The sequence below is a fragment of the Pelodiscus sinensis genome, chromosome 4 (assembly GCF_052426305.1).
Source record: "Pelodiscus sinensis isolate ZL-2025 chromosome 4, ASM5242630v1, whole genome shotgun sequence".
In the NCBI taxonomy this organism is placed as follows: domain Eukaryota; kingdom Metazoa; phylum Chordata; order Testudines; family Trionychidae; genus Pelodiscus; species Pelodiscus sinensis.
This window is the reverse complement of record NC_143055.1, coordinates 3471812-3499500: the sequence shown is the minus strand read 5'-3', so window position 1 is coordinate 3499500 and position 27689 is coordinate 3471812. Positions and strand designations below refer to the sequence as shown.

The following is a 27689-nucleotide window of genomic DNA, read 5'->3' as shown; positions in this document are numbered from 1 at the left end:
ACCGGGTCCTCACCACCCACCCTGCCGCCCCCCATCCAGGTTTGGGTTTTACTTTGCTGGGGGGCAGAGGAGCCTGCCGGAGGTTAACGACGTTCAGCTCGTTTGTGGTCCATGCCACCAGCTAATCTGCTAGGCCCTCTGGCTCACAGGGCTGATCTGACCGGGTGTCAAACACAAAGGCAGGGCCCCCTAGGGTCCTCCCCCCGCAACTCCGGCCTTACATTTGCCTCGACAGCGAGTTCACGCCCGAGAAATCATAGGGAAACAAGCATCAGAAAAGGATTTAAGGAGTGGAACAGTCGGTAATTAACTTTTACCGACCCCCACCTGCCGACAGCCCTGGGACGGCAAGCGGCAGAATGTGAGACGTGGACCATCCCTGTGCATATGTCGTGCCTCAGTTTCCTCATGGATACAGGGCAAGGGTGACATTTCCCGCCATGCCAGGGCAGGCAAGCTGTCCCGCGATGTCACACGTGGAGGCCCCCATCCTACAAGGGGCTCAGCCGAGCGGACCCCAATGCGGGGCTCGTGCCATTATGGGTCATCTCAGTATCACAGCTGCTGCTAACGCCTGTAACAGAGAGCCAGGCCCCCTGCGAGGCTGGACAACACGGGCCCCAAAGGGCTCGCTGCCGAAACAGACGAGAGGGACGAGGGGCGGGAGGGGAAACAAAGGCACGGCGGGAGGGGACATGACACGTGCACAGCCCTGCAGCAGGGCTGAGAACTGCACCGCAGGGTCTGTCTGTCCACTGGCCCGCACTGCCACGGTGTATGGCTCTCGGAGGGCATGCTGGTGTCCCGCTGGCTCTTCAAGCATCCTTGGACAGGGACCAGAGGTTACTCACCATCTGGAAGGGGACGAGGGAGGCTGCCACCTGCAGGCCCTGGGCAGCCGGACTGGGGCTGCCGCGGCTTGTCTCTGCCCCATTTAAAGGGCTGGCCCCAGGAAGGCATGCTGGGAAAACATCAGCCTCCGCAGTAAGGCAACTCAGAAGGGACAAATTCCCATGCCGGTGTGGGCGCTCTCGTGTGCCTTGCTGGTAGCAGGAACTGACTGCAGACACGCCCCCATTCAGTGCCTGGGCTCGCGCAACACATCCCGCCAGCTCTCCCTCCTTCCCCAAGGCCAGGCCTCAGCTGGCAGGGGGCCGCCAGGGGGCACGCAGCTCCCAATCCCTGCACGGCGGCAGATCTGTGGGCACATGCGTCCCCACCCCCTTGGCTTGCAGTTGTAGCCGCCTGCTGCATGGTCCACAACATTGGCAGCTGCAAATCACCCAGTCACTTTCGGCCTGGTGCTGTCAGGACGCAGGGCTTCCAGGCCGAACTGGAGTAGCACTGACCCTGAGGGAATGGTTCCCTTGTGTGTACCACAAGGACCATGACTGGGGCATTGCCGCACGACTTCTACCCCCGGGATAAAGCCCCTGGTTCCTCCCCCCAGGGTTCATAGAGCAACAACTAGGCCAAGTGTCTCCAACAGAATGTGCCCTTAGATTTGCTCTCCGGGTCTCCTCCCCAGCCACAGCTCCTGCTGCGCTAGACCACCCGCATTCCCACCTCCAATCCCGTTGCTGCCTCCTTCCCTCGCCACTCCCCGCCTCTGTGCACTTGGCCCGTGTCAGCAGCCCTGCAGGGAGCCTCCTGGAGGTGAGGAAGTACAAGGAGGACCAAAGACACTCTCCATCGGCTTCCTTTGGGACGACCAGTCGCGTTACGTGTGGGTGTGTCAGGGCCGGCGGGGGCGGGGGGAGAAAACGATGCGTTTTGGACAATCAAACACACTGGGAACCAGGAGGCTTCGTAGCGTTTCATTTGGAACCACAGTGAAATTGGCGATCTTGCAGCTAAGGCATAACAGGTGAGCCCGATACATTCCGGCCCCCTTCCCTTTCGACCCCGTGGAACAATCGGGGGGGTGGGCATTAGATCCATGGGAGCAGCGAACGCTCCTGAGCATCAGAGCTGGCCTAACAGCGTGAGCTGGAGAAAAAGTCGAATGCTACGGGGCTGAAAGCAAAGAGATACCGTCCGAGTCTTTTGGTTTGGGGTATTTAGATGCCCGGGAATCTGAGCTCAGCCCCCCTGGGTCGGGACGCTCGCACGTGCTGGGGAAAACACGGTGGGCTCTTAACGCAAGACAGCTTGTGAGACCGGAGCTGCCAACGTGGGTCTGTGGCAAGTCAGCACGAGGGGCAGAGTGGCGGAGGGGAGCTAAGAAACACTGGCTCAAGAGGGGAGGGCGGGTTCTCCGTGCTGGGTTGCTGGAGGCTGATTTCCGAGGTGGCGGAAGGGGATAGAGCAACGTGATCGGGAATTTCCTGGACGCAGCCGGCAGCTTCAAGAAGGGAAGCAGTATTTTGTGCTAAGGCCCAGCCCCACCCCTGGGAGCCTGCAGCCAGCCAGAGGTGCACGGACATGGGCTGTGGACGGAGGAAGGAATAAATGAGACGCCCACCTGGACACGGGGATATTTGCAAAACACACTGGGCCAATGCCACCGTGCAAAGGACATGAAATCCTGGGTGCATATCCCACAGGGCTGCGTCAAGACACTTCTCCTTCTGAGCTTAATCTTCCCGGTGGGGAAAGGCTGGATTGTCATTGAGCCCAACTTTGACTAAAACATGTAAGAAGAGGGAATCATCCAGTGATCCCTCCCCTGTTGCCCATTCCTAGACTCTAAGAAATAGAGGTAGGGTCACCCTCCCTACCCAACCTGGCTAATAGCCATTGACGGACCTACCCTCCATCAATCTATCTAGCTCTTTTTTGTTAAAGTCCTGGCCTTCACAACATCCCCTGGCAAGGAATTCCACAGGTTGACTGCGCTGCATGAAGAAATACTGCCTTTGGTTTGTTTTAAAACTACTACCTCTTAATTTCATGTGGTGGCCCCTAGTTCTTATGTTAGGGGAACAAGTAAATAATATTTCCTTGTTCGCTTTCTCCACACCAGTTATGATTTTATGGACCTCTATCATATCCGCAGTTAGTCTCGTCTTTTCTAAGCTGAAAAGGCCAAAGATCTGTATGTTAGGGGTATCTAGGCTGAAAAGTCTCAGTCTTTTTAAGCTCTCTTCCTGTGGCACCCGTTTCAAACCCCTCGTCATTTTTGTTGCTCTCCTGTGAACCTTTTCCAATGCCAACGTCGTATTCAAGATGTGGGCACACAATGGATTTACACAGAGGTAATAAGACATTCTCTGCCGTGTTCTCTATCCCGTTTTTAACACTGCAGTCTAATGACCGCAAACAAACCAGGATGCCATTTCTGACCTGCAATGCTGGGGCCTTTTGGAGGAATAGAATGGCAACACTATACCCGCTCTTGGCCCCTGTCGGCAGACAGGATATGGGGCTAGATGGACGTTTGGTCTGACTCAGTCTGGCCATTGGAAACTGCCCCAGAAGGCTATTCCATCAACTGACTTTGACAACCTTTACAAAAACAGAGAAAAGAAAGAAAATGCATTAGGCTATTTGCCTTCATACTATCATGTGGCAGTGAGTTCCGCAGGTTAGATAGTGCGTGTTTTAAACGGTTGCCTTTGATCCCCAAATCCTAATTTAGAAGTTGACGGGCAGCAAACTGACGGTGATGTTGTACATGTCATCACTGTTGCCAGAAGTTGATTTTACATTGCATTTTGAGTGACACACACGTGTTTCTTTGGTGGAGGGAGGGAACGGGAAACGAATGTTGTGTGGTGAGGAGGGCTATAGAAAGAAATCCTTACGAGTACAAAACCCCTATTGAACAGCAAGGAAAGTTTGGCTTCAGGAATGGCAATCAGATCTTGGCTGGCATTTGGGTGCTCTGATTCTCCAGACCGTGTAGACAAAGATGCAACCTACTGACCTCAAGGGGAGCTCCCCTTAAGGCATGCTGTGCTTTTCACCATTAGCACGCCTTCGATATAAACAAATTCATCTCCATCGCACAGAGGGGGAAACCAAGGCAGAGCAGCTTCTGCAAGGCCACCAAGAACAGAGTGATGAGAACTCAAGCGTGCTTGGCTGGTAAGCCGCATGCTTGGCTAAGGACACCACCATCCGTCGTGAACACTGCTTGGCAAAGCCTTGCGGGACCTAACCAAGTCATGCCAAACCTAGCCTTTTCTCAGCGGTGCACTGAAATTCAAGCATTACAGAAGGCAGCATAGAAACCAAGGGGGAAATAACAAATATTCCAAATGGGTAGCCGCTGCTCGTGGCTTCTGAAACATTATTGGGCATACAGAGTCCCTGCTACGTTCAGCTGCTGTTTGGAGTCGGTCTAGCGTCCGAGAGCGTGTGTGTCTTTTCCTTCTCTGGACGGCGGCAGGGACCCATGCAGAGCAGCGTGAGCGGTATCCAGGATGCACTAGACTCTCTGGTGCTTGCCAGCGCAGGTTCAGTTGAAAGGTTTGACCAATTTCATAGCAGCATAGTTCTAAGGAAGGGAAGGAAATGAAAAGGAACGGATATAAAGCAGATACAATATATATGTTACAGTGTTCTTCCTTCTCATTGCTACCCATTCCCAGCTTCATGGAAGGAACCGGCACAGAACTCATATGCTCAAGATCCTGAAAGACAGGACTATTGCAAAAGGGACTCGCCTCTGATTAGCAGCAGTATAGGGCATATGACACAGAGGTGAGTGGTTCTGCTTCCAGAGAGCAGAGGTGTCCGTATTCACAAGCCACTAAATCATCACAGTTACTCTACAATTCTGAGAAAATCCTGCTAGATAGGACCCCCTGCCCAGAGCCCCTCTTCATCCCCCCCAACCCTCACATATCCCCCATTCCCTCAGCCTCCTGCCCTGCTCACCCCAAATCCCCGCCCTAATTCCTGCACCCCCCCCACACACACACCAGCCCCTGCCCTTCTGGATGCAGGCAATGCCCAGTAAATCTGCTAGTACAAACTAAAACCAGAGCACGTCACTTTCTACCATAGGCAGACTGCCCCTCCTTTAAAAAGCAGATGACAGTGACGTGCTGATTATCAAGACTATAATCGCAATATGTTGGGTATGTTTCTATTCTTTGGAAAGAGCTATATTTAAACTAGCTTTGATTCACACAGACGCGCACTCACACAGAGCCAAACTGGAAGTCTCTTCCAACCAAACTGAATTGAATAGAATGTTTTATCAAAGGCCAAGTCTATACCAGCAGAGAAAATCAATGCGAGATATACAACTTCAGCTACATGATCTACGTAGCTGGAGCCAACCTCCCTTGCACTGATTTCCTGAGGTGGCCCCACGGTGAAAGGTTGAGTTCCGGCTCAATGGGGGCACCCTCAGTGTTCGATTTAGCAGGTCTTTACCAGACCCACTAAATCAAACACTGAAAGATTGATCTCTGGCGTGCCAATCTTACCAGGAGTGAAGACAAGCCCTTAGAATGATAGGAGAGGAAGGGTCATCTAGTCCAGTCCCTTTCACTTGAGGTAGAACCAAGGATTACCTGGATCATCCCTGACAAATGTTTGTCTAACCTGCTCTTAAAACCTTCAATAAATGGAGATTCCACAACCTCCCTAGGAAACTTATTTCAGTGTTTAACCATCCTGACAGGCAGGAACTTTTTCCTAATGTCCAACCTAAACCTCCCTTGCTGCAGTTTAAGCCCATTGCTTCTTGTCCTGTCCTCAGAAGTCAAGGAGAACAACTTTTCTCCCTCCTCGTTATACCCTTTTAGATACTTGAAAACCGCTCTCATGTCCCCTCTCCGTCTTCTCTTTTCCAAACTAAACAAACCCAATATTTTCAATCTTCCCGCACAGGTCCTGTTTTCTAGACCTTTCAACATTTTTCTTGCTCCTCTCGGGATTTTCTCCGATGTGTCCTCATCTTTCCTGAAATATGGCACCCAGAACTGGACACAGGACTCCAGCTGAGGCCTTACTGATGCAGAATAAAGCAGAAGAATTATTTTTCTTGTCTTGCGTACAACACTCCTGCTCTGCAAGGAGTCACTCAGTTGCTTTAAAACACAACTTTGGAAACAAACATGAGAAGCAAGCTCTTTTGAAAAGTAAAGTCTGACCAAAGGCATCGGGATACATTACACTGCATAGCGGATTAGGAGGTGGTTTGCCAATCGAGTGTTGCTAATAATGCCATAAATCAGAGCGAGCAAAACTGGGACGGCTTACCAAAAGTCATTAGAAAAGTCTCCAGTGGAATAGAACTTTCTAATTAATTTCCCACCATTTGTCTTTCCAAGTCTATCCTCCAGAACAGTATTATTTTTATGATTTGCCTGGTTCCATCCTGGAGGGTAGAAGGTTTCCTGTCCAGCTATGAATTTCTATTAACGAAGTGCTGAAAGCCAAGTAGGATTATCAATCAGTGCAGAAAGCGAGCTGTAATTAGAATGAATGGGAAGGGAAGCAAAATTGAACTTGCGTAGCCCAAATACGGCTTGAAAGAGGAGTCAACATCTGTGTGCAAAACCAGAGCCGAATCCAGCTGGAAGTGGCACGGCGGTTTTGTATTTCAATGGTCAGTAATATCTTCACAATAACCACTGGTATTCCCTGGGCTTTCTAGAGTTAGAAGGTCAGAGGGGACTGCTAGGAGCCACTGGCCTTTTGTCTGTCAAAAGTTGGAGGATTTCACCCAGTGGCGAGTGAAAGGAAGCAACTGCCCGCCCTTAAGTCCAGCTCAAATGGAACGCCCATTTAAACCAAAGGAGGGAGCTTTTCCTTTGACCTCAGTGCGCACTGGATCAGGGCCCTGGTGAATGGTCCGGAGCTCAACAACCGGTGGTGGAAGTGGAGCGTATCTTAGAAAGACATCCAATCTCAATGAAGGGAGTTCATGGGATGATGAATTTACCACAGCGCTCAGTAAGTTTTTCCAGTGCTTAATTACACTGGCTGTTAAAAATAGCATTAAATTTCCCAGCTGAGTTTTCCTAACCCCAGCTTCCAGCCACTGGATTTATGATGCTTTAGCCTGCTGATTAAAGATGCCCCTGTTGACAGACTAGGTAGTGTTTAGAGAGAAGGGTAGAAAACTCCCGGGAACATCACTGTACCCATCTTGACAGGCAAAGGCCTTGGTAAAGATTATAGTGGCAACTAGAAGTAAAGTTAGTTGTAAATTGGTTCAGGCTGTTGAGTAATCTATGAGTATAGCTGTGAGGAACAATCCTTGGTACATTTTCAATAGCTCAGATTTTCAATAGCTTCAGAGAGGTAGCCGAGTTAGCCTGGAACAGGAAAAATTTTTAAAATAACCAATAGTCTAGTAGTAGTTTAAAGACTAACAAAGCATGTAGATGGTAGCAAGAGCTTTTGTGGGTACAAGCCACTTTTTCAGATGACTAGAGTGTTGGAAGTCCAGATCCAAGAATACATAAGGGAAGGAGGGGCGGGGAGGGAGAGAGAGAAGGAAAAATACTGCAACGGAGGAAGAAAAAAAGACAGTGCGTAGTTAAGCTTGACAGGGATAGCTGAGTGAGTCTGAAACAGGAAAAACTAAACAAACAATTAATCTAGTAGCATCTCGAAGATTAAATAGTTACAAGAGGCTGATAAGAACCATCGGTGTGTCTAGACTACTTGGCTCCGTCGATGCAGCCATGTAAACTAGTTTACCCGACATAGTCAATGAAGCGGGGATTTAAATAATCCCCGCTTCATTAAAATAAAAATGGCCGTGCTGTGCCGACAATCAGCTGATCCGGCACAGCACGGCAGTCTAGACGCGGATCAGTCGACAAGGGATGCCTTTGTCGACCGCTCCTGTAAACCTTGTTCCACGAGGCATAAGGGAACGGTTGACACAGGGTTCCCTTGTCGACCAATCCACATCTAGACTGCCGCGCTGTGCCGGATCCGCTGATTGTCGGCACGGTGCAGCGGCCATTTTTATTTTAATGAAGCGGGGATTATTTAAATCCCCGCTTCATTGACTATGTCGGGTAAACTACGGAGCCATGTAGTTAGCACTTGGAAAGGAAGATGTAGAGCAGCGGTTTTCAAAACCTTTTTTTCTCAGGACCCAGCTGAAGAAAATGGCGGATGCCGCAACCCGACATAAAGTGACTGGAATGTGGGTTCCGGGGTGGGCCTGAGGACGAGAGATTTAGGGTGCCGGAGGGGGGTACAGTAACAGGGCCAGGCCTGGGTCAGCACATCATTATTAGCCAGGAGAAACGGCACCTCTTGCTCGTGGACAAAGAAACTTGCGTTATTTTTCTAGACAACTCATATAAAGCCTCAGAGCATGTTCATTCTCAAGATCTGCGTATCAGCTCAAGCCTTCCCAATCCATTATGTGAGTTTTTAGGTCACCTCACACAGTAGGAAGATAAATGGACTGAAATAAAAACCACCGGGACGGTTTCATGCCCTGATTAATTAGTGACAGGAAAAAAAGATCAGGAGAAAAATGGCATTCAGAATTGAAAATGGCCGCTGCCGAGGAGACAGGAGGGGCCTGTGTAGAGAAACCCACAGAGAGCGGCTCAGGCCAAGGAGGGGAGAAGAGAGGTTGGCTCAGCAGAGGAAAGAGAAGCTGCGAGGCTCTGGGGAGAAGCCAGAGGCCTGGGAACCAGAGAGACTGTGCGAAACCCAAGCTGTGGGGAAGCCGCACAAGGAAGGGTGCCAGGAAAACAGCAGCGTATCAGAAGAAGCTGCCTTTGCAGCTTAATACGGGGTCTGTGAGCTGGGCCCCAGAGTCGATGGTAGGCCTGGGTTCCCACTACAGCCCCAAGGAAGGGGCGCACAAGCCCAGCTCAGAGAATATTTAGCCTGAGGGGGGGCTGAAGACTGACCCCAAAGGACGGGCCAATGGGGGGGTCAAAACCGCTTGAGGGTGTGGGGGCTCAAGGCAGGGGGCTTGGGTGTGTGGGAGGTGCAGGGATCAGGGTGTTGGGATGAAGGGGGTACAGGGCAGGAGGCTGGGACTGTGGGGGTGCAGGAGTCAGGGTTGGGGAGAGTGGGGGCGAGGCAGGAGGCTGGAGGTGTGGGGGGTACAGGAATCAAGGTTTGAGGGTGTGGGGTGGTCAGGGCAGGGAGCCGTGGGCAGTGCAGGAATCAGGATTTGGGGTTGAGGAGGGGCTCAGGGCAGGAGGTTGCTGTGAGGGGTGCTGGAGTCAGAGTTGGGGGGAGGAAGGGCTCAGAGCAGGGGGCTGGGTGTGTGGGGGGGTGCAGGACTCAGGGTGGGAAGGTGAGGAGGGCCCGGAGCTGGCTGTGATGGGGGCCATGCTGACTGAGCAGCAACTCCGTGAAGGGCTGGCCACAGCAGGGGCAGCACCGTCTGGGGGGCAGGTGGGAAGCTTGCCTCCACTCCTGCCCCCTGCTGGCCCAATGGGGTTAAAGCTGTCCTGATCCCCATCTCTGGCCCTTTGCTGCCTCCTTGTGGTCATTACACGGTATAACTGTCCCTGCTGGCAGCCCCCTCCCTTTCCATGTGACGACAAAGAGTCACAGTCCAGGCACGTCCCATTGTCCTGGCACAACCAAACCCTGCCCTTGCTTTACATTACGACAAAGCAGAATCTGCGTACCCATTCGGTGGGCCTAGCTCCTAGCGTTCAGGAGGAGCTCTTGAACACACAGACTCACAGACGGACAGCTAGACTCTCTTGCTCCCTCACAAACAAACTCTCTCCAATATAGAAGAGGTGGACGCACTGCCGGGAGTCCAGAGGAGAGCAACAAAAATGATTAAAGGGCTCGAAAACCTGACCGAAGAGGAAAGGTTACAAAATTGGCATGTTTAGTCTTGAGAAAAGAAGATGGAGGAGCACGAGGACGCTGGGCTGTTATAAAAAGGAGAGTGAGCGATCGTTCTCCAGGCACACTGAAGAAATGGGCTTCATCTGCCCCAAGGGGAATTTCGGTTAAATACCAGGAAAAACTTTCTAGCTATAAGGGGAGGTAAGCTCGGGAATTGGCCTCTCCGGGGTGGTGGATTCCCTGTGGGTATGTTCACACTAGCCCCCTAGTTCGATCTAGGGAGGCTAATGAGGGCGACCAGAATTGCAAATGAAGCGCAGGATTTAAATATCCCGCACTTCATTAGCATGTTCCCGGCCGGTCGCCATTTTAGAAATGGACTAGCCCGAAGTAACTGCCCGCGTCTATACACGGCAGTGAAACGGGATTCCGAATTAAAGCCCTAAATCGAAGTAACTGGTAAACCTCATTGCAGGAGGAATAACAACTACTTCGATTTAGGGCTTTAATTCGGAATCCCGTTTCACTGCCGCATGTAGACGTGGGCAGTTACTTCAGGCTAGTCAATTTCTAAAATGACGACCGGACGAGAACATGCGAATGAAGCACAGGATATTTAAATCCCGGGCTTCATTTGCAATTTCGGTCGCCTTCATTAGCCTCCCTAGATCGAACTAGGGGGCTAGTGTAGACATACCCTGAGTTTGGACAAGCACCTGTCAGGGATGGTCCAGATTTACCTGGTCCTGCCACTTCCCCCGGAGATGGCTTTGACCTCCCAAGGTTCCTTCCAATTTGCCGTTTCGGTGATTCTATGAAAAGCCCAAAGCACCCGGCCGCCCTGGGGCTGTTAGCTCTCTGTGCTGCAGTTTTCAGTTCAGATCTGCTCTCCCACCCTTTGGGCTCTTTCCCAAAATGAGACTTCCACAAGCTTCCCCTCCCACCTACCTACAGCACCCCACCCCCCACCCTTCCACAGTCAATGTGTAGAGCCCTGGAGAAACGATGGCCATGAAAAACGTGCCATGGACCATGAAATACGATCGTTTGTCTGCTTTTAGCCTCTGCTGTTCAGATTTCACAGGGGAGACCAGCCTTGCCTAAATTGGGGGTCCTGCCCTAAAGGGAATTGCAAGAAGGTCATAAGGTTATTTTAGAGGGGGGCGTGCTATTGCCACTCTCACTTCTGAACTGCTGCTTTCAGAGCTGGGTGGCCGGAGAGCGGCGGTGGTTGGCCGGGCACCCAGCTGTAGATACCCACCAGCAGCTGTGCAGAGTGCTGCATGGGGAGTGCGGGGCCCAAACGGCTGCTGGCACCACTTGCTCCCACGTGGCGACCCGGCCGAGCGGCGCAGAAGTCGGCCGAGCGCCATGGAGGGAGGCAACAGCACCACCCAGAGGGAACAGCCAGAGGGCAGGGCCTGGACGAGCGTGCATCCCCAACGGAGACAGAGGAGAGCGGTGAGAGAGTGAGAGGCAGGAGGAGGAGGAGAAGAGAAAGGGAAAGTGAGAGGCAGAAGGGGGAGAAGAGAAAGAGAGAGACGGAGAGAGAGGCAGAAGGCAGAGGAGAGCTGAGAGAGAGGGGGAGGCAGTAGTAAGAGAGAGAGAGAGACGGAGAGAGAGGCAGAAGGCAGAGGAGAGCTGAGAGAGAGGGGGAGGCAGTAGTAAGAGAGAGAGAGAGACGGAGAGAGAGGCAGAAGGCAGAGGAGAGCTGAGAGAGAGGGGGAGGCAGTAGTAAGAGAGAGAGAGAGACGGAGAGAGAGGCAGAAGGCAGAGGAGAGCTGAGAGAGAGGGGGGAGGCAGTAGTAGGAGAGAGAGAGAGAGAGAGAGAGAGAGAGAGAGAGAGAGAGACGGAGAGAGAGACCAGAGGCTCAGGAGAGAAGACCGACGTGGAGGAGAGACAAGAAAATCCCATATTATGATGGGCTAGCTAATTGGCTAATAATAATAATAAGAGACTGTCCTTTAGTATACATGCTCTGCATTGTAACAGTGACTCTTGCCAAAGATCTGTATGTTAGGGGTATCTAGACATTGTTGGGACATCCCAACGTTAGGGACTTGGCTTTACATATAAGAAACTACATATATGCCTAAGTATACCACACACACACACACACAAAAGGGTCCCAGTTTTTCACACTTGCTAGCTGGTCACCCCTAGGGGGGAGTCCCAACACACAAACCTTCCCTCTCGTTAGCACCAAGGTTGATATTTAAGAGAACAGGAAAGGAACGACGCCTCCACGTAGGATAGACAACCCAGTGACCCAATAGTCCGGTGGAAGACATTTCAAATAAGTGAAAACAGATACAGACCCTGAAACAAAGTCTCGCTTTCAAGAAAGATGACTCAGCCTGTCCAAAGTGAAATGAAATACAACAACAATTTGCTAGGAACAGTCAGAGAAAAACACGGGCAGTAATGAATATAAATCAATATTTAGAGTTAGAGGAGTTTTGTGTTTCTCCACTTAGTTTCATTACCATAATTCCGTAACAAATCCTAAACCACTGGAAACTTAAAGGAGACAGTAAGGATAGAATGGAGATCCTCCTGCTCAGAAAGAACAGACCCCTCTACATGAACTAAGGAAGCTCCCCTTTAATTGCCTGTAGTATAGGGCATATGAAACACAATAGATCATTTCCAATTTTGTCCAGCAGGGGACAGTGCTTGGAACGTCAATAATTGTGTATTTTTAAATAATACGTAGCATGTTAACTGATCATTTCTCAGATGAGGTGAATACGGTTGTCCATTAGTAAAAGATGGGGAACCAGAAATAAAGAATCAGAGGGGTAGCCGTGTTAGTCTGAATCTGCATGCATCTGACGAAGTGGGTCTTTGCCCACGAAAGCTTATGCTCCTACACTTCAGTTAGTCTATAAGGTGCCACAGGACTCCTCGTCGCTTTTGCAGAAATAAAGAGGCATGTCTAGAACTGAAAGCCAGGAACTCCAAAGCTCTAATCCCATAATACCTTTACGCACAAGAACCATCTATAGTGCGTGATCTCAAATGGTCTGAAAGAGATTACAGTGCTTAGGAGACACGGAGCACTTTGCTTTATGGCTGCCTACGAAGCAATCTGCAAATGCAGCCTCTCTCTTGGATGAAGTTATAAATTACCCCCAAAAGAGCAGGGGGTGAGGTATACATGTACCCGGCACAGAATTTGTTAAGTGCTGGAAAGAAAGAGGTAGCTCATTTGTCTATCAGCCCAGGGAGGGGAGGGATGGGATCCAAAGCACAGCATGAATTATTTCGGGGTTTTAAAAAGAGGAGGATTTGAAACCGATCCCAAGGCCAAGCTGGAAGGCTGGAGGGTCGGTTATTTATTTATTTTGTTTTGCAAATGGAACTGAACACAAGGCAGGAAAGCCACCGCGCTGATTAATGAGGTGGTGGGAACCTCTCTCCCGGGGCCATACGTTATATCAGCAGAATTACTCCTTCCAGGCCCTGACTGTGAGTGATTGCACTGCTTGGATCCCTGTAACGTACCCTGCATCTTTAACCAATTACACTCAAACAGACTTTCACTACTGCTCAAGGCAGGGACGGGGGCGTGGGGAGCTGCCTTTTTATGCAAGGCAGCAATAGGGCTTTCCATCCTTAGTTGGCCTTCCACTGGAGGATCTCAAAGCACTTTGGAAATCCATGAAACCTCACCGCCTACACATGGGGAAACTGAGGCACAGAAAAGCCACACCGCAGCATGGCTAAAATAACAAGGGCATGCCCACACGATGGGCAGAGTTGAGCCAGCCGCAGGGCAGTGGTGGGAGATGGGTAAGTGGAAAGCTAGCGTAGCCCTGGAGCGGGGGCTGGCTCTGAGACCTGGCTGTTTCGCCGGCCCCTGCCAACATCATACCGGGAAAGCGTAGATGAAAATCCCGATGAAGAGCAGCAGGATGAAGACGACGACGACGATGAGAAAGATCCACTTGAAGCGCCGCCAGAGGATGTACTTCATGGTTTTGTAGGGGGAGGTGAACCAGAGGAAGGAGGTTTCCGGGCGCCTGCAACCAGGACAGTCAGGGTTAGCTCTGAGGTCACTGCTCGGGATGGGCCCCCCATCCGTTAGTGACCGTGGAGGGCGAGAGGCATCTCCACGGGGGACTGCACCAGGAAGACCCCCGGATGTCCCATGGAACGTGCCGGCTGAACCCCTGTACACACAGCCTGGGTGCGTCCAGGCAGAACGTGCCAGCTGAACCATTCCCCCCAAATGCCCCTGGAGCCTCCCGGTGGAACATGACAACTGAATGCAACCTGATGTCCCTGGTGTCCCTCCCCACCCCAATACTGTGAAAGAATCCAGGTGGAACGCACCACATGACCCCCGCCTCCTAGATACATTTAGGTGGAATGAGCCAGCTGGCTCCCACCCTCCCAGATACGTCCAAGTGGAACGCGCCAGCTGGCCCCCACCCTCCCAGATGCGTCCAAGTGGAACGTGCCAGCTGGCCCCCACCCTCCCAGATGCGTCCAGGTGGAACGCGCCACCTGACCCACACCCTCTCAGATGCGTCCAAGTGGAACGCGCCAGCTGGCCCCCACCCTCCCAGATGCGTCCAAGTGGAACATGCCAGCTGGCCCCCACCCTCCCAGATGCGTCCAGGTGGAACGCGCCACCTGACCCCCACCCTCCCAGATGCGTCCAGGTGGAACGCGCCACCTGACCCCCACCCTCCCAGATGCATCCAGGTGGAACGCGCCACCTGACCCCCACCCTCCCAGATGCGTCCAGGTGGAACGCGCCACCTAACCCCCACCCTCCCAGATTCGTCCAGGTGGAACGCGCCACCTAACCCCCACCCTCCCAGATTCGTCCAGGTGGAACGCACCACCTGACCCCTACCCTCCCAGATTCGTCCAGATGGAACACGCCACCTGACCCCCACCCTCCCAGATGTGTCCAAGTGGAACGAGCCACCTGACCCCCACCCTCCCAGATGTGTCCAAGTGGAACGTGTCAGCTGGTCCCCACCCTCCCAGATGTGTCCAGGTGGAACGCGTCACCTGGCCCCCTCCAGATGTGTCCAGGTAGAACACGCCAGCTGAGCCTCCTGCCCACCATCGGACACCCTGAGTGGCTGCCTAGGGTACGGTCTGTGCGCCCTTGGAGACCACAGGGTACATCCGGGCAGTACCTGCCCCCGAGCAGCCCCCGCAGGTGATAGTGACCGCTGCTGCCCCGCTGTGTTTGCTGGGTTGGGCCTCTCTAGATTGTGATCTCATGACGCTGGGACCTGTCTTTCCAACTGGCTTCTAAGGTCTCCCTATGGCCAGGTTAGAACCAACTAATCTCTTACTTGGGATCCTCCAGCTTCGGGTTCATGTTTGGCTCGTCGCGGCCCATCCCCGCTGGTCTTTCTTCATGCTCCTGCTCTGTCACAATCTCCAGGGTCATTTCCAGCTTCCCCTGCACGGGCAAAGAGACAGGACATAGAGAGGGGCTGGCCAGGTGCAGAGAAACACTGCCTTGAGAAAGGAAAATTGCTTCGGGGCTTTGCCAGCGGTTCACTCCGTGGGATCAGGGAGATTATCCCACATCTGCTACTGCTGGATTCGGGTGCTGGCCACGGGACGCTGGCTTGGGTGGGCAATGGGTCGGATCCAGTCTGGCAACTGCTTTGTTCCTCTGTTTCAAATTAAAACTCTGCGTGCGAGGCGGCGGAGCGAGATTCACCCGTTGTTTCTTAACCCGAGCACACAGCCCTTCTGCCTGTTGCTCCACGGAAGGGCCAGTGCGTGAGTGTACTGGCTGGAAGAGCAGAGGAAACAAGGGGCCGCTCAGGGCGACAACTTGCAAAGTGGCTTTTCACCGGGTTCCAAATGCTCGTCCAGTCGGGGAGCAGACGTGGGCTGTACCACGTGACCTGGGTGGCCAACCAGAACAAGTCAGGTTTCCGACTCTCCAACCTCCACCCCGGGAGCATCATGTGGCAGTGTGTTTCTACGGCGCCTGGTACAATGGGGCCGTGGTCGATGCCTGAGGCTCTTAGGGGACACCAATGAAAAGTTAAGCATGCTCACCAAGGCTACATTCCCTACCACAAAGGGTTTGTTCTGAGTTATTGCAGGTGCTGTGACAAAAGTTGGCAAACCCTTAGGAGAGGAAGGATGGAGCCAGGTTTACTACAGCACGGAGCCTAGAACCAAAGCCCAGGTCATGCCCTGCTACCGATTTCCTTTGTGACCTTGAGCAAGTCACATAGCCGCTCTGAGCCTCCGCTTCCTGTCTGTACAAAGAAGATAAAAGCAAAGACGATGCCAAGTGAACCACAGGGACTTACTGCGATGGTCTTCTTCTCCTCTGCCTCCACAGCGCAGGGCCACCAGCCCTTGACAGCTTTCTGCTCAAAGAGCGACACAAATCGGTCCGAGGCGGCCTCGTCCAGAAGGTCCAACGAGCACTTCTCGGCCGTCTTGGCGGGCGCCGGCATCCGGTTGAGGTTCATCTGGACAGAACCTGCAAGAAGCAACACTCCTAGAAAGGCCTTTCCCGGCGGGCATCACTGGCACCGAAATTAGGGCTGGGTTTCCTAGTGGGATCAGCGCCCACGGTGATGCCAGCTGGAAAAGCTTTTCCAAAGAACTGACACCCAATGTACAGACAGTCCAGCCTCAACTTATTTTAGACCCTGTGCCCTAGTGTACCAGTGGCAGTCGGGGGCGTTTGGCTTGTACAAAAGGGGGAAGCTGGGAGTATCTGATTAGCATAACAGCAAGAGGCAGCTGGTAATATCCCTGAAGAACGGTCACACTGCGTTAGACCAAAGGCCCATCCATCCCAGTGTCCTTTCTGCCGACAGTGATCAATGCCAGATGCCCCAGAGGGAGTGAACAGAACAGGGAATCTTTAAGTAATTTCTCCCATGACCCATTCCCAGCCTCTGACAAACAGAGGCTAGGGTCACCATTCCTAGCCATCCTGGCTAATAGCCATTGAAGGACCTATCCTCCATGAATTTATCTAGCTCTTTCCTGAACCCTGTTAAAGTTCTAGCCTTCACTGCATCCTCTGGCAAGGAGTTCCACAGGTCGACAGTGCTCTGTGTGAAGAAAAACTTCCTTTTCTTTGTTTGAAGCCTGCTATCTATTCGTTTCCCTTGGTGACCCCTAGTTCTTGTGTTGTGGGAACAAGTAAATAACTTTTCCTTATTCATTTTCTCCATACCTGTCATGATTTTATAGACCTCTACCCTTAGTCTCCTCTTTTCTAAGCTGAAAAGGCCCAGTCTTTTCAAACTCTCTTCACAGGGCAGCCGTTCCAACCCCTCATCATTTTTGTCGCCCTTTTCTGAACTTTTTCCAATGCCAAAATTTCTTTTTGGAGATGGGGCGACCACATTTGCCTGCAGTATTCAAGATGTATTCATTTCTTAATGACCTGGATGAGGGGATTGATTGCACCCTCGGCAAGTTTGCAGATGATACTAAGCTGGGAGAGAGGTAGATGCGCTGGAGGGCAGAGATAGGGTCCAGAGTGACCTGGACAGATTAGAGGATTGGGCCACAAGAAACCTGATGAGGTTCAACAAGGACAAGTGCAGAGTCCTGCACTTGGGACGGAGGAATCCCAAGTATAGTTACAGGCTGGGGACTGACTGGCTAAGCAGCAGTTCTGCAGAAAAGGCCCTGGGGGTTACAGCGGATAAGAAGCTGGAGATGAGTCAACAGGCGCCCTTGTAGCCAAGCAGGCGAATGGCATATTAGGGCACATTAAGAGGAGCATTGCCAGCAGATCCAGAGATGTCATTATTCCCCTTTATTCGGCTCTGGGGAGGCCACATCTGGAGTATTGTGTCCAGTTCTGGGCCCCCCACTACAAAAAGGATGTGGACGCATTGGAGAGGGTCCAGCGGAGGGCAACCAAAATGAGTAGGGGGCTGGGACATATGACTTACGAGGAGAGGTTGAGGGAGTTGGGTTTGTTTAGTCTGCAGAAGAGAAGAGTGAGGGGGGATTTGAGAGCAGCCTTCAACTTCCTGAAGGGAGGTTCCAAAGAGGCTGGCGAGAGGCTGTTCTCAGTAGTGACAGGTGGCAGAACAAGGAGCAATGGGCTCAAGTTGTGGTGGGAGAGGTCCAGGTTGGATATTAGGGAAAACTATTTCCCTAGGAGGGAGGAGAATCACTGGGATGGTTTACCTAGGGAAGTAGTGGAGTCTCCATCCCTAGAGGTGTTTAAGTCTCGGCTTGACAAAGCCCTGGCCGGACTGATTTAGTTGGGATCGGCCCCATGCAGCGTGGATCAGTCACACTAGAGAGAGTTTGGAGGAGAGCGGTCGGAAAGGGTTCGCAAGGAAAAGGCTCGCAGGAGATCGGGAAATGGAACACCTGACATTTCTACGGTACCTGCCACAGCCCAAAACACTGCACGAGCCATATACACCCAGTGCAGCCACCTCTGGGGCGGAGCGCCCTGCCACCTGCACAAAACACCGGGGGGCAGGAGGGAAATTTGCCTGAGGACATCCCGCTCCCTCCATTCTTACACAAAATGCCCCGGGATCTTCAACGTCCATGCAAAACACACTGGACCATGGGGTTTGAAAGTCTTGTCTGAAAGACCCGCAGGCAGCAAACTGTGGAATTCAGTTTATCTACTTTGGCGTGGGCTGAAAGGCCGGGCCTGTTTGTTCTGGAGGAGAAAAAGCTGAGGGGAAACATGAAAAGTGACTACAAATAGAGGGTATTAAAAGGGTGTTAGAAAGCGGTCTGACGCCAGTTCTCACTCGTGATTGAAGGCAGAACAAGACGCCAGGGGCTTGCCAAGAGCTGCCGCAAGGTGAAATACTCGGGGAAAAATGTTTAAGCACGTCAGAATATGGAAGACAATGGGGCCAGGGACCAAGGGTTGTGAAAGTGCCATCTCCTGAGATGGATTCTTGTAAATCATTGGAGCTACTGATAATTTACACCAGCCGAGGGTCTGGAGCAAACCAGAGACCTGTTACTCCGGAATCACCTATCATCACTCCTGCTGTAATACAAGGCTCTGAAATACACCCTCAGTAACCCCACAAGGCCTTCCTCTGATCCAAAGGGTTCAATGAAGATTTGACTTCTATGTTCACCTCTTACTCTCGCTCTCTGTCAGCACTGGGGGTGACAGTCCTTGCCTGAAACTCTATCGGTGAAAAAAAAGACAGATTCAGAGACAAGGCATTTCTGGCCTGTCTGTTGGCTGCAGCAAGTTGTTTATGGTGAAAAACAAAACCAAAAAATCTGAAAAAAGTCAAAATGTTTCGTTTTTTCCACTTCCCCATGATTTACGGTTTTTTTAAAGTTAGGAAACCACTCCACGGCTACACAGAGGCTGTGTCTAGACTGGCACAAAACCAGCTGCTAATGCGGAAAAACTTGCCAGCTGTCTACACTGGCCACTTGAATTTCCGCAAAAGCACTGACTTCCTACTGTAAGAAATCAGTGCTTCTTGCGGAAATACTATGCCGCTCCTGTTCAGGCAAAAGTCCTTTTGCGCAAAAGGGCCAGTGTAGACAGCTCAGATTTGTTTTGCGCAAAAAAGCCCTGATCGTGAAAATGGCGATTGGGGCTTTTTTGCGCAAAAGCGCGTCTAGATAGGCATGGACGCTTTTCTGCAAAAAGTGCTTTTGCGGAAAAGCGTCCGTGCCAATCTAGACGCGCTTTTCTGCAAATGCTTTTAACGGAAAACTTTTCCGTTAAAAGCATTTGCAGAAAATCATGCCAGTCTAGATGCAGCCAGAGTGTTTAGGGCGGTGTCAAACTAAACATTTCATGATACTCCGTGTTTCGTTCTACTCAAAAGGGGTTTTGCATCTGACGAAGTGGGTCTTTGCCCACGAAAGCTTATGCTCCAACACATCTGTTAGTCTATAAAGTGCCACAGGTCTCCTCGCCACTTTTGCAGATCCAGACTAACACGGCTACCCCTCTGATTCAAAAGGGGTTGTTTTTTTACATTTCCATTTGCCAAAAATGTTTGAAAAAAAATCACTTTTTAGGTTGACTTTTTAGGCCATTTTTAATCTGTTTTTCAGAGATGGCAGCCACCTGACACATCAGTTGTGAGAGCCACCGACGCCTCCCAGCTTACCCAAGTAGTCGTCAAAAGAGAATTTGTCGTTGTCCCAGATCTGGAGGACAAGCTGGGGTGGGATCTTATTTTCCGTCTTGTCCAAGCTCCAGAAGTGCTCCTGTGCACACAGGGGAAAGGAAACAAACACAGAAAACATAAGAATGGCCACACTGGGTCAGACCAAAAGCCCATCTAGCTCATTATCCTGTCTTCCAACAGTGGCCAATGCCAGATGCCCCACAGAGAGTGAACAGAACAGGGAATCTTTAAGTAATCTCTCCCATGACCCATTCCCAGCCTCTGACCAACAGAAGCTAGGGAAACCATTCCTACCCATCCTGGTTCATAGAATCATAGAACTGGAAGAGACTTCAGAAGGTCATCAAGTCCAGCCCCCTGCTCTAGGCAGGACCAATTCCAACTAAATCAACCCAGCCAGGGCTTTGTCAAGCCGAGACTTAAACACCTCTAGGGATGGAGACTCCACTACTTCCCTAGGGAACCCATTCCAGTGCTTCACCACCCTCCTAGGGAAATAGTTTTTCCTAATATCCAACCTGGACCTCTCCCACCACAACTTGAGACCATTACTCCTTGTTCTGCCATCTGTCTGGTTAATAGCTATTGATGGACTAAACCTCCATGAATTTTTCTAATTCTTTTTTGAACCCTGTTAAAGTCCTCCCCTTCACAACATCCCCTGGCAAGGAGTTCCACAGGTTGACTGTGCACTGCATGAAGGAAAACTTCCTTTTGTTTGTTTTAAACCTGCTATTTAGTCATTTCATTTGGTGACCCCTAGTTCTTGTGTTAAGGGAACAAGTAAATAACTTTTCCTTATTCACTTTCTCCAGACCTATCATGATTTTATAGACCTCTATCATACCTCCCTCCCCGCCCAGTCTCCTCTTTTCTAAGATGAAAAGTCCCAGTCTCTTTAATCTCTCTTCAGAGGTCACCCGTTCCAAATCCCTCCTCATTTTTGTTGCCCTTTTCTGAACCTTTTCCAATGCCAAGAGAGCCTTTTTGCGATGAGGTGACCACACCTGCAGACAGATTCAGAGCAGACACAGGAATATAGCAGCAATGGTCATTTCAGATGTTTTGCTTCCTTAGTTCCTTGAAAGTAGGAATAAGAAATCCTCCGGAAAAGGGCTTATTTTCCAGAGAATCGCATCTAGACTGGCGCTTTTCTCCGGCAAAAACCCCGAGCCGGAAAAAAGTGGCAGCCATGTAAATGCAAATGCCTCGGGGGATATTTAAATCCCCCGCGGATTTGCAATTCTGACTCGTCTCATTAGCATCCCTTTTCCGGAAAGGGGTGCCAATGTAGACGTAGCCAACGTGTGTGTGCCTCGTGTCCGGTGTGAAGTTGTTTCCTTTTGGCATCCAACCACTAGATCGCATTCCGCCTTTGACTGCTAAATGAAAGGGCTAGAAATCTCTTCCCCATACAGACATGGATCACGTTACCTTTTACCCTCTTTCACAATCTAAATACGTTGAGTTTCTTCAGACTCTTGCTGTCAGGCAGGATTTCAGCTCTCGAGTCGTTCTTAGGAGTTTCCAAACTTTCCATCACCTCGTCTGAAGCGTGAAGTGGATGTAGTATTCCAGCAATGGTCCCACCAATAGTCCACTAAAGGTCCCACCAGATGAGGCTTAGGCCTTGAACGGTCATGCAAGAGTGGGGATGTTGTTCCTAGTGGCGCTGGCCATATGCTACCGTAAGAAATTGCATCGTGCCTGTAATCTCCATTCCAAATCGTGCTCTCCCTCCGATTCCCATCAGCTGGCTTTGCCGTTGCAAATCTTCCCTCTGGAAATGTGGGTTCACGCCCCAGTGTAGGTGCCAAGAGAACTCGAGTTGGTGGTGGCATCATCTTAGTTTTTCATGGACATTGGGCCACATCAAATAACCGCCATTTAATTTGCTATGATTGGTCAGCACCCTCTCAAAAGGGCCCGCTACTAGGCTATTAGACAGTGCCTACAAGTTAGGCGAGAGGTACATAAGAACATAAAAACAGCCATACTGGGTCAGACCAACAGTCCATCCAGCCCAGTATCTTGTCTGCCAACAGCAGCCAATGCCAGGTGCCCTAGAGGAAGGGAACACAACACCTGTCACCCATTTCTAGACACCATCCCTACCCATCCTGGCTAATAGCCATTGATAGACCTAACCTCAATGAATCTATCTAGCTCTTTTTTGAACCCTGTTCAAGTCCTGGCCTTCACCACATCCTCTGGCAAGGAGTTCCACAGGTTGGCTGAGCGCTGCATGAAGAAAAACTTCCTTTGGTTTGTTTTAAACCTGCTTCATATTCATTTCATTTGGTGACCCCTAGTTTTCATGTGATGGGAACAAGTAAATAGCTTTTCCTTGTTCACTTTCTCCACATCTGTCATGATTTTATAGACCTCTTTCATATCCGTATCCGTAGCAAGAGGAGATCCATGTACAGTGAAGGCCCTCATAATTCCTGGTCCGGACAATGGAGTATTGCTTGAATACAGGACACAAGGTCAGGATCAGTATGGCCACCAAATGTTCTTATTAGGAGCCATCATGTGTCCCGTAGGCAAAGTTCCGCTCCCTCCCGCCTCAACATGGTAGTGTCATGAATGGAACTTGAGTTAATTAAAACCAGGAAACGTGAGAATTATTCAGGACACATACGGCCCGCCATAAATCACGCCGGAGCTACAAAACTGGCATTCATTATATCAAGTAATATAGGGGGGGGAGAATGTGTCAGACTCCCTAAGAACATAAATAATTGGCCAGGGGCAATGGTGGGGCGGGAAGGCGGGGGGGAGGGAAGGGGAGTGTTTAAACCCCACAGAAACTGGTTCCATTTAAAGATCCCCCAGGAAGGTTGATTTCAAATTTATCTCCGGGCCTCTGCGCGTGTTAGAGAAACACATCCACGGTTTTGAAGTGGGGTGTTTTATTTATGCAGCTTAACTATTTTGGAATCCAGAAAAAAAAATAATGAAGGGAAACTTCCTTATTTTTTTTTTTGCCTCTTCCGCCGAGAAACTGATTAAATGTGGGGGGGGATTTTCCAAGGGGGTGGAGGAGGGGAGTCATGTTTCCCAGCTAATAACTTATTCTAAATTCAAACTGCCTGAAAGGATCTCTCTCCTGATTCTTCCGATTCGTACATTTTAATTCCGTTCTGCCTGCAGAGGGACTCTGAGCTATTCAAAGGGGAACGCACAGAAGTGGGTCCCCGGGGCAGTTTTATGGATGTGGAGAGCTAATTTACAAGAGAGACGATTGAAACGTGGCTGCCTTAGCGTGAGGCAGCCAAATCCATATTTTAGGTGCAAACGCTGCGCAAGCAGATTTTCACAAGATCTGAGCACCTGCAACTCCCAGTCATGGGAAGGGGGTAACTTTAAGGGACATGAGTTTCTTTTCCGTTAAAAGCATTTGCGGAAAATCATGCCAGTCTAGACGTAGCCTAAGAGTCTAAGGCTACATCTACACTGCAGGCTTCTACGTCTACACAGCCATGTGCTTTTGTGCAAGAGAGCATCCACACTGCCATGTGATCAGAGCACCAGTGCTTTTTCCGATAGGGGTTTCTTGTGCAAGAAATCCCTGTTCCCCGTCCACACACACTCTTGCGCAAAAAGGCTTATTCCTCGTAGAAAGAGGAATAACTCTTGCACAAAAATCCCTGTCTCCTGACGATCTACTGTACTTTTTCTTGTGCAAAAACACGCCTGTAGTGTGGACACTCTGCAAGTTTTTGCGCAAAAACTCTGCAGTATAGACGTAATAAGGGTGCAACAGTGAGGATAACTGGTCCTTGGACTCTGAGGGTATGTCTAGACGACATGGATCCGTCACCAGAGCCATGTAGATTAGTTTACTAAACATACCCAAATCGCCGCGTCGTTTAAATTAAAATGGCTGCCGTGCTGAGCCAATCAGCTGTTTGGCGGCACAGCGCTGTAGTCTGGATGCTCCGCGGTCGACATCAAAGGCATTTGTTGACTGGCCTGGTAAACCTCATCCCACGGGGCATAACGGGGACTTGGGGACAATTAGAGCTCACTGGACGCTACAGGCTAATTAGACACCTGCAGCCAATAAAAGCCTGTGAAGCTGCTTTAAAAGGTGTTCCCCCCAGGTAAGGGAGGGGGAAGGAAAAGAGTGAAGGACTGGGAGGAAGAAGTGGGTTGCTGGAGAACTGTGGGGGGGGGGGGACCTGAGGGCGGACTTGCCTAGGGACCAGAGGAAAGGTTCTGGGCGGGATCGTTTGGGGAAGTGGTCCAGGGAAGAAGCTGTCCGACGGAGTAAAAGTAGCCTGTCTGTGGCTGCTGCCTGAGAGTTGCTGGGCCGGAACCTACACTAGTGGGGTACCCCCAACCCCACCCCACTACGCTTCGGTCTGCGACAAGCACGGGCCCCATCCCACGCTGCAGCTGTTACAGCCCGAGGGCTGGACGCGATGACCTTTCGAGGTCCCTTCCAGGTCTAGTCGTCTGTGACCAAGCCAGGCCTCAGCCGGGCTCTCGGCCTGCCTACAGATGACTCACGCAGGACCGGGCGCCCGGCAGACCCGGAGGCAGCACACAGAGCTTGCACAATCAGTGCAGCTTGGCTTTGGGTGTGGAAAAACACCGTCACTGTGGTTTGGCCAGCAGCGGAGCGTTCCTTCTCGGAGCCATGTGAAGCAGGGGACACGGCGGAGCAACGCTGGAAACACGGCTATGAGAAAAGGCTCAGAGGGAGGGACCCGGGGAGGAATCCGAGGCATAGCTAAGAGCATGGGCTGTTTCGAAGCAGCGAGAAATGTGCCCCCATAATTAAGCCTTGCAAGGAAGGTGCGCTGTAAAATAACCCTTTGCTACAACTTCTTTCCCATCCTTTTGCAAGCCGGGGAGGGGAATCGTGGTGGGTTTTGTTTTGCAGTGCTCTGGCGAGGGGGCGGTGCGTAAAAGTTTTATGGTGGTGAATACGGCAGGTGTAAGAAATTGCTCCTATCGCTAGCAAAGCGTTGACAGGGCTACAATTCTTTGGGGCGGGTAGGTTCGGTGGAATACAACATCAAGGGCAGCCCTTTGTTTTCTCGGAGGCCAGGTGACCCTGGACGGCTGGTTTCCAATCTGTCGCTTCGAAGAAAGCCTGGCTCGTTCCTGCCTGTGCTTGGAGGAAGGAGCTATCTTCTTCGGCCCTGCAGCCAGCTGCTCCAATTGGGGACCTTACGGCTGGCCAGGAGGCCTGTGAAGGTTGGCTTCCCCGCACAGGTGTTCTGCGGCAGCTGAAATGAGACTCCCTCCTCCTGGGACAAGTAGAACTGACAGTTCCAAGGAGCACGCTGCGGAGAAATGGCTCCTCTGAGCCGAGTCCCCTTGGCCATTTCATCCAGTTAGAACAAGCAGGCAGCCAAAATCATCCATTATTTATAAGATCATAAAAACCAAAGGCCTATCTAGTCCATAGTCCTGACTGCTCACAGTGACCAATGCCAGGTGCCCCAGAGGGAAGGAACAGAACAGGGAATCATCCAGTGATTCCTCTCCTGTCACCCATCTCCAGCCTCTGACAAACACCCAAATGATACCATCCCTGCCCATCCTGGCTAATAGCCATTGATGGACCTAACCTCCCTGGATTTATCTAATTCTTTTTTGAACCCTGTTAAAGTCCTGGCCTTCACAACATCCTCTGGCAAGGAGTTCCACAGGTTGACTGTGCGCTGCATGAAGAAAAACGTCCTTTGGTTTCTTTTCAACCTGCTCCCATTCACTTCATTTGGTGACCCCTCGTTCTTGTGTTAGGGGAACAAGTAAATAACTTTTCCTAATTCACTTTTTCCACACCAGTCATCATTTTATAAACCTCTATCAGATCCTCCCTTAGTCTCTTCTTTTCTAAGCTGGAAAGTCTCCGTCTTTTCAATCTCTCCTCATAGGGGACCCCTTCCAAGCCCCTCGTCATTTTTGTCGCCCTTTTCTGAACCTTTCCCAATGCCTAGAGAGCTTTTTGGAGATGAGGCAACCACATCTGTAGGCAGTATTCAAGCTGTGGGCGCACCATGGATTTATACAGTGGCCATAAGATAGTCTCCGTCTTATTCTCGATCCCTTTTTAAATGATTCCTAACATGCCATTTGCTTTTTAGACTGTCTGTTTTTATTCCTGTTTCCTTTGACTCTGTGGCCTCTTTGAGCACTCTGCTGTTGCCAACTCTCGCAATTTTAGCCAGTGTTCTGCCACCCTTGGTGTTTTCCTTCAAGCCCCAGCTCTTGGAGTCAGGTGACTGGCCAGGAATCATTTTTCACAAAATTTCAGTTCCTAGCCCTCCGGGAGGCAACTCAGGCCTCGGCAAAGTGACCCCTCAAAACTCAAATGAAAAGAGCGCACCATTTCTTGGTTTTAAATTCTCTTGGTTTTTAAGCCAACCTCATTATTTTGCGGGGCGGGGGAGGAGGAGCTGACCTAATGTTTAATTCTTGGGATTGGTAGTAAAAGTCTCGCTTAAAACTTTACCGTCAGAATCCTATCTCTGATTGGGAGGCCGACACTTTACCCCTCTGTGTTACACACTATAATTACTACGTAAGTGTGTGCGGCCTAGCACAACGGAGCCAAAAGCCAGCGGAAGTTTGCAGTTGTCATCACTTTCGAAATGTTAATAAAATAAAATAAAATAATAAAAAGATTTAGGATTTTTATTCTCCAGATTCTACCACGTGGTGCTCTCTACTCGGAAACATGTGTTTCCTTGCAGTCTATCGAATGTATTTGGCATAATGTTAATTCTTCAGGCTCTCCTTTCTATATAATTTATAGCCAGGTACCAGAGAGACAGTCTATTCTCTTTCAGTGATGTATCACACCTCAGATTCCTCATACGTGGGCAGGCATTCCAGCTCACCCCTCTTTTGTCTTCTCGCTGCTTGCTACGCTCTCCATTTCGGTAAAGGTTTGTTTCTTTTATTGTTAGTGAAACCAATCAGAAAGAGAGCCGGGAGAAATTTTTCAACTGAAATAGTTTTCATCAAAGTGGAAATGTTAGATTTGGCGCAAGCTTTGATCTCCCAAGAAAACGAAAATGTCAACTGGAGATTTTCATTTCCTTTTTAGGTCCCTCCCGCCCCCGCTTATCTTGGTCTCCTGGATTTTACATTCTCCTTTTTTTTACCCCTCTGGAAAAGAAGGGAAAAAAGCAGGAAAGGCAAATATCTTCATATGGAAAACCAATCCCCTCCTGCAGTTTCTGATCACCCAAATAAATGAACGTTTCAACAAAATGAAAAGTTCCCTTTTAAATTTTTTTTTTTTGCAATTGAAAAAAAAAAATCAAAAGTGTCCGCTAAAAATTTCAAACAAAAACGTTTTGTGCACAATATGTCACGGGAATCAGCTTGGATTTCCCAGCCCACTCTCATTACGAGGAGAAAGAAAAGTATTTACATGGCCCCATGCAAACATTTTCAGAAGAAAGGGCTTTCAAGGGTGTGATGCTGATGCAGCAAACACTCCTTGTGAATCCAGTGATCGTGGAGGTTCCCTGGTGTCCTACAGAACAAGCGCAGCACCTTGCATGATCAAAAAGCTTTGGTATCTTTCAAGGTGGACAGCAAAGTACACCCTGAGACAGCTACGGTGTAGCAACAGTCGTTCTGGTTCTAAGAACTACGAACTGTATTTTGAAGTAACAGTTGTGCAGAAAAGGCCCTGGGGATTCCAGTGGATGAGAAGCTGGAGATGAGTCAACAGGGCGCCCTTGTAGCCAAGAAGGCTAATGGTATATTGGGGGGCATTAGGAGGGGCTTTGCCAGCAGATCTAGAGAAGTGATTATTCCCCTTTACTCGACATGCTGAAGCCACATCTGGAGTATTGTGTCCAGTTCTGGGCCCCCCACTACAGAAAAGATGTAGATGCATTGGA

At 50.5% G+C, this 27689-nt stretch overlaps 1 protein-coding gene across 14 annotated transcripts in view; it reads right to left on the bottom strand.

The window, feature by feature from the left end:
• Positions 1-1803: 1803 nt before the first annotated feature.
• Positions 1804-27689, bottom strand: part of DYSF (dysferlin) — a 269126-nt gene continuing 243240 nt past the window's right edge. For all 14 annotated transcript variants that reach the window (XM_075931052.2, XM_075931053.2, XM_075931051.2 and 11 more), the window contains 5 exons: positions 19789-19888; positions 16003-16178; positions 15019-15128; positions 13575-13722; positions 1804-4441 (listed from right to left, as the gene is read on the bottom strand). In XM_075931052.2, the coding sequence (XP_075787167.2) occupies positions 4403-4441; positions 13575-13722; positions 15019-15128; positions 16003-16178; positions 19789-19888 (573 nt within the window). In that variant the 3' untranslated portion in view covers positions 1804-4402. The remainder of the gene's footprint in view (positions 4442-13574; positions 13723-15018; positions 15129-16002; positions 16179-19788; positions 19889-27689) is intronic.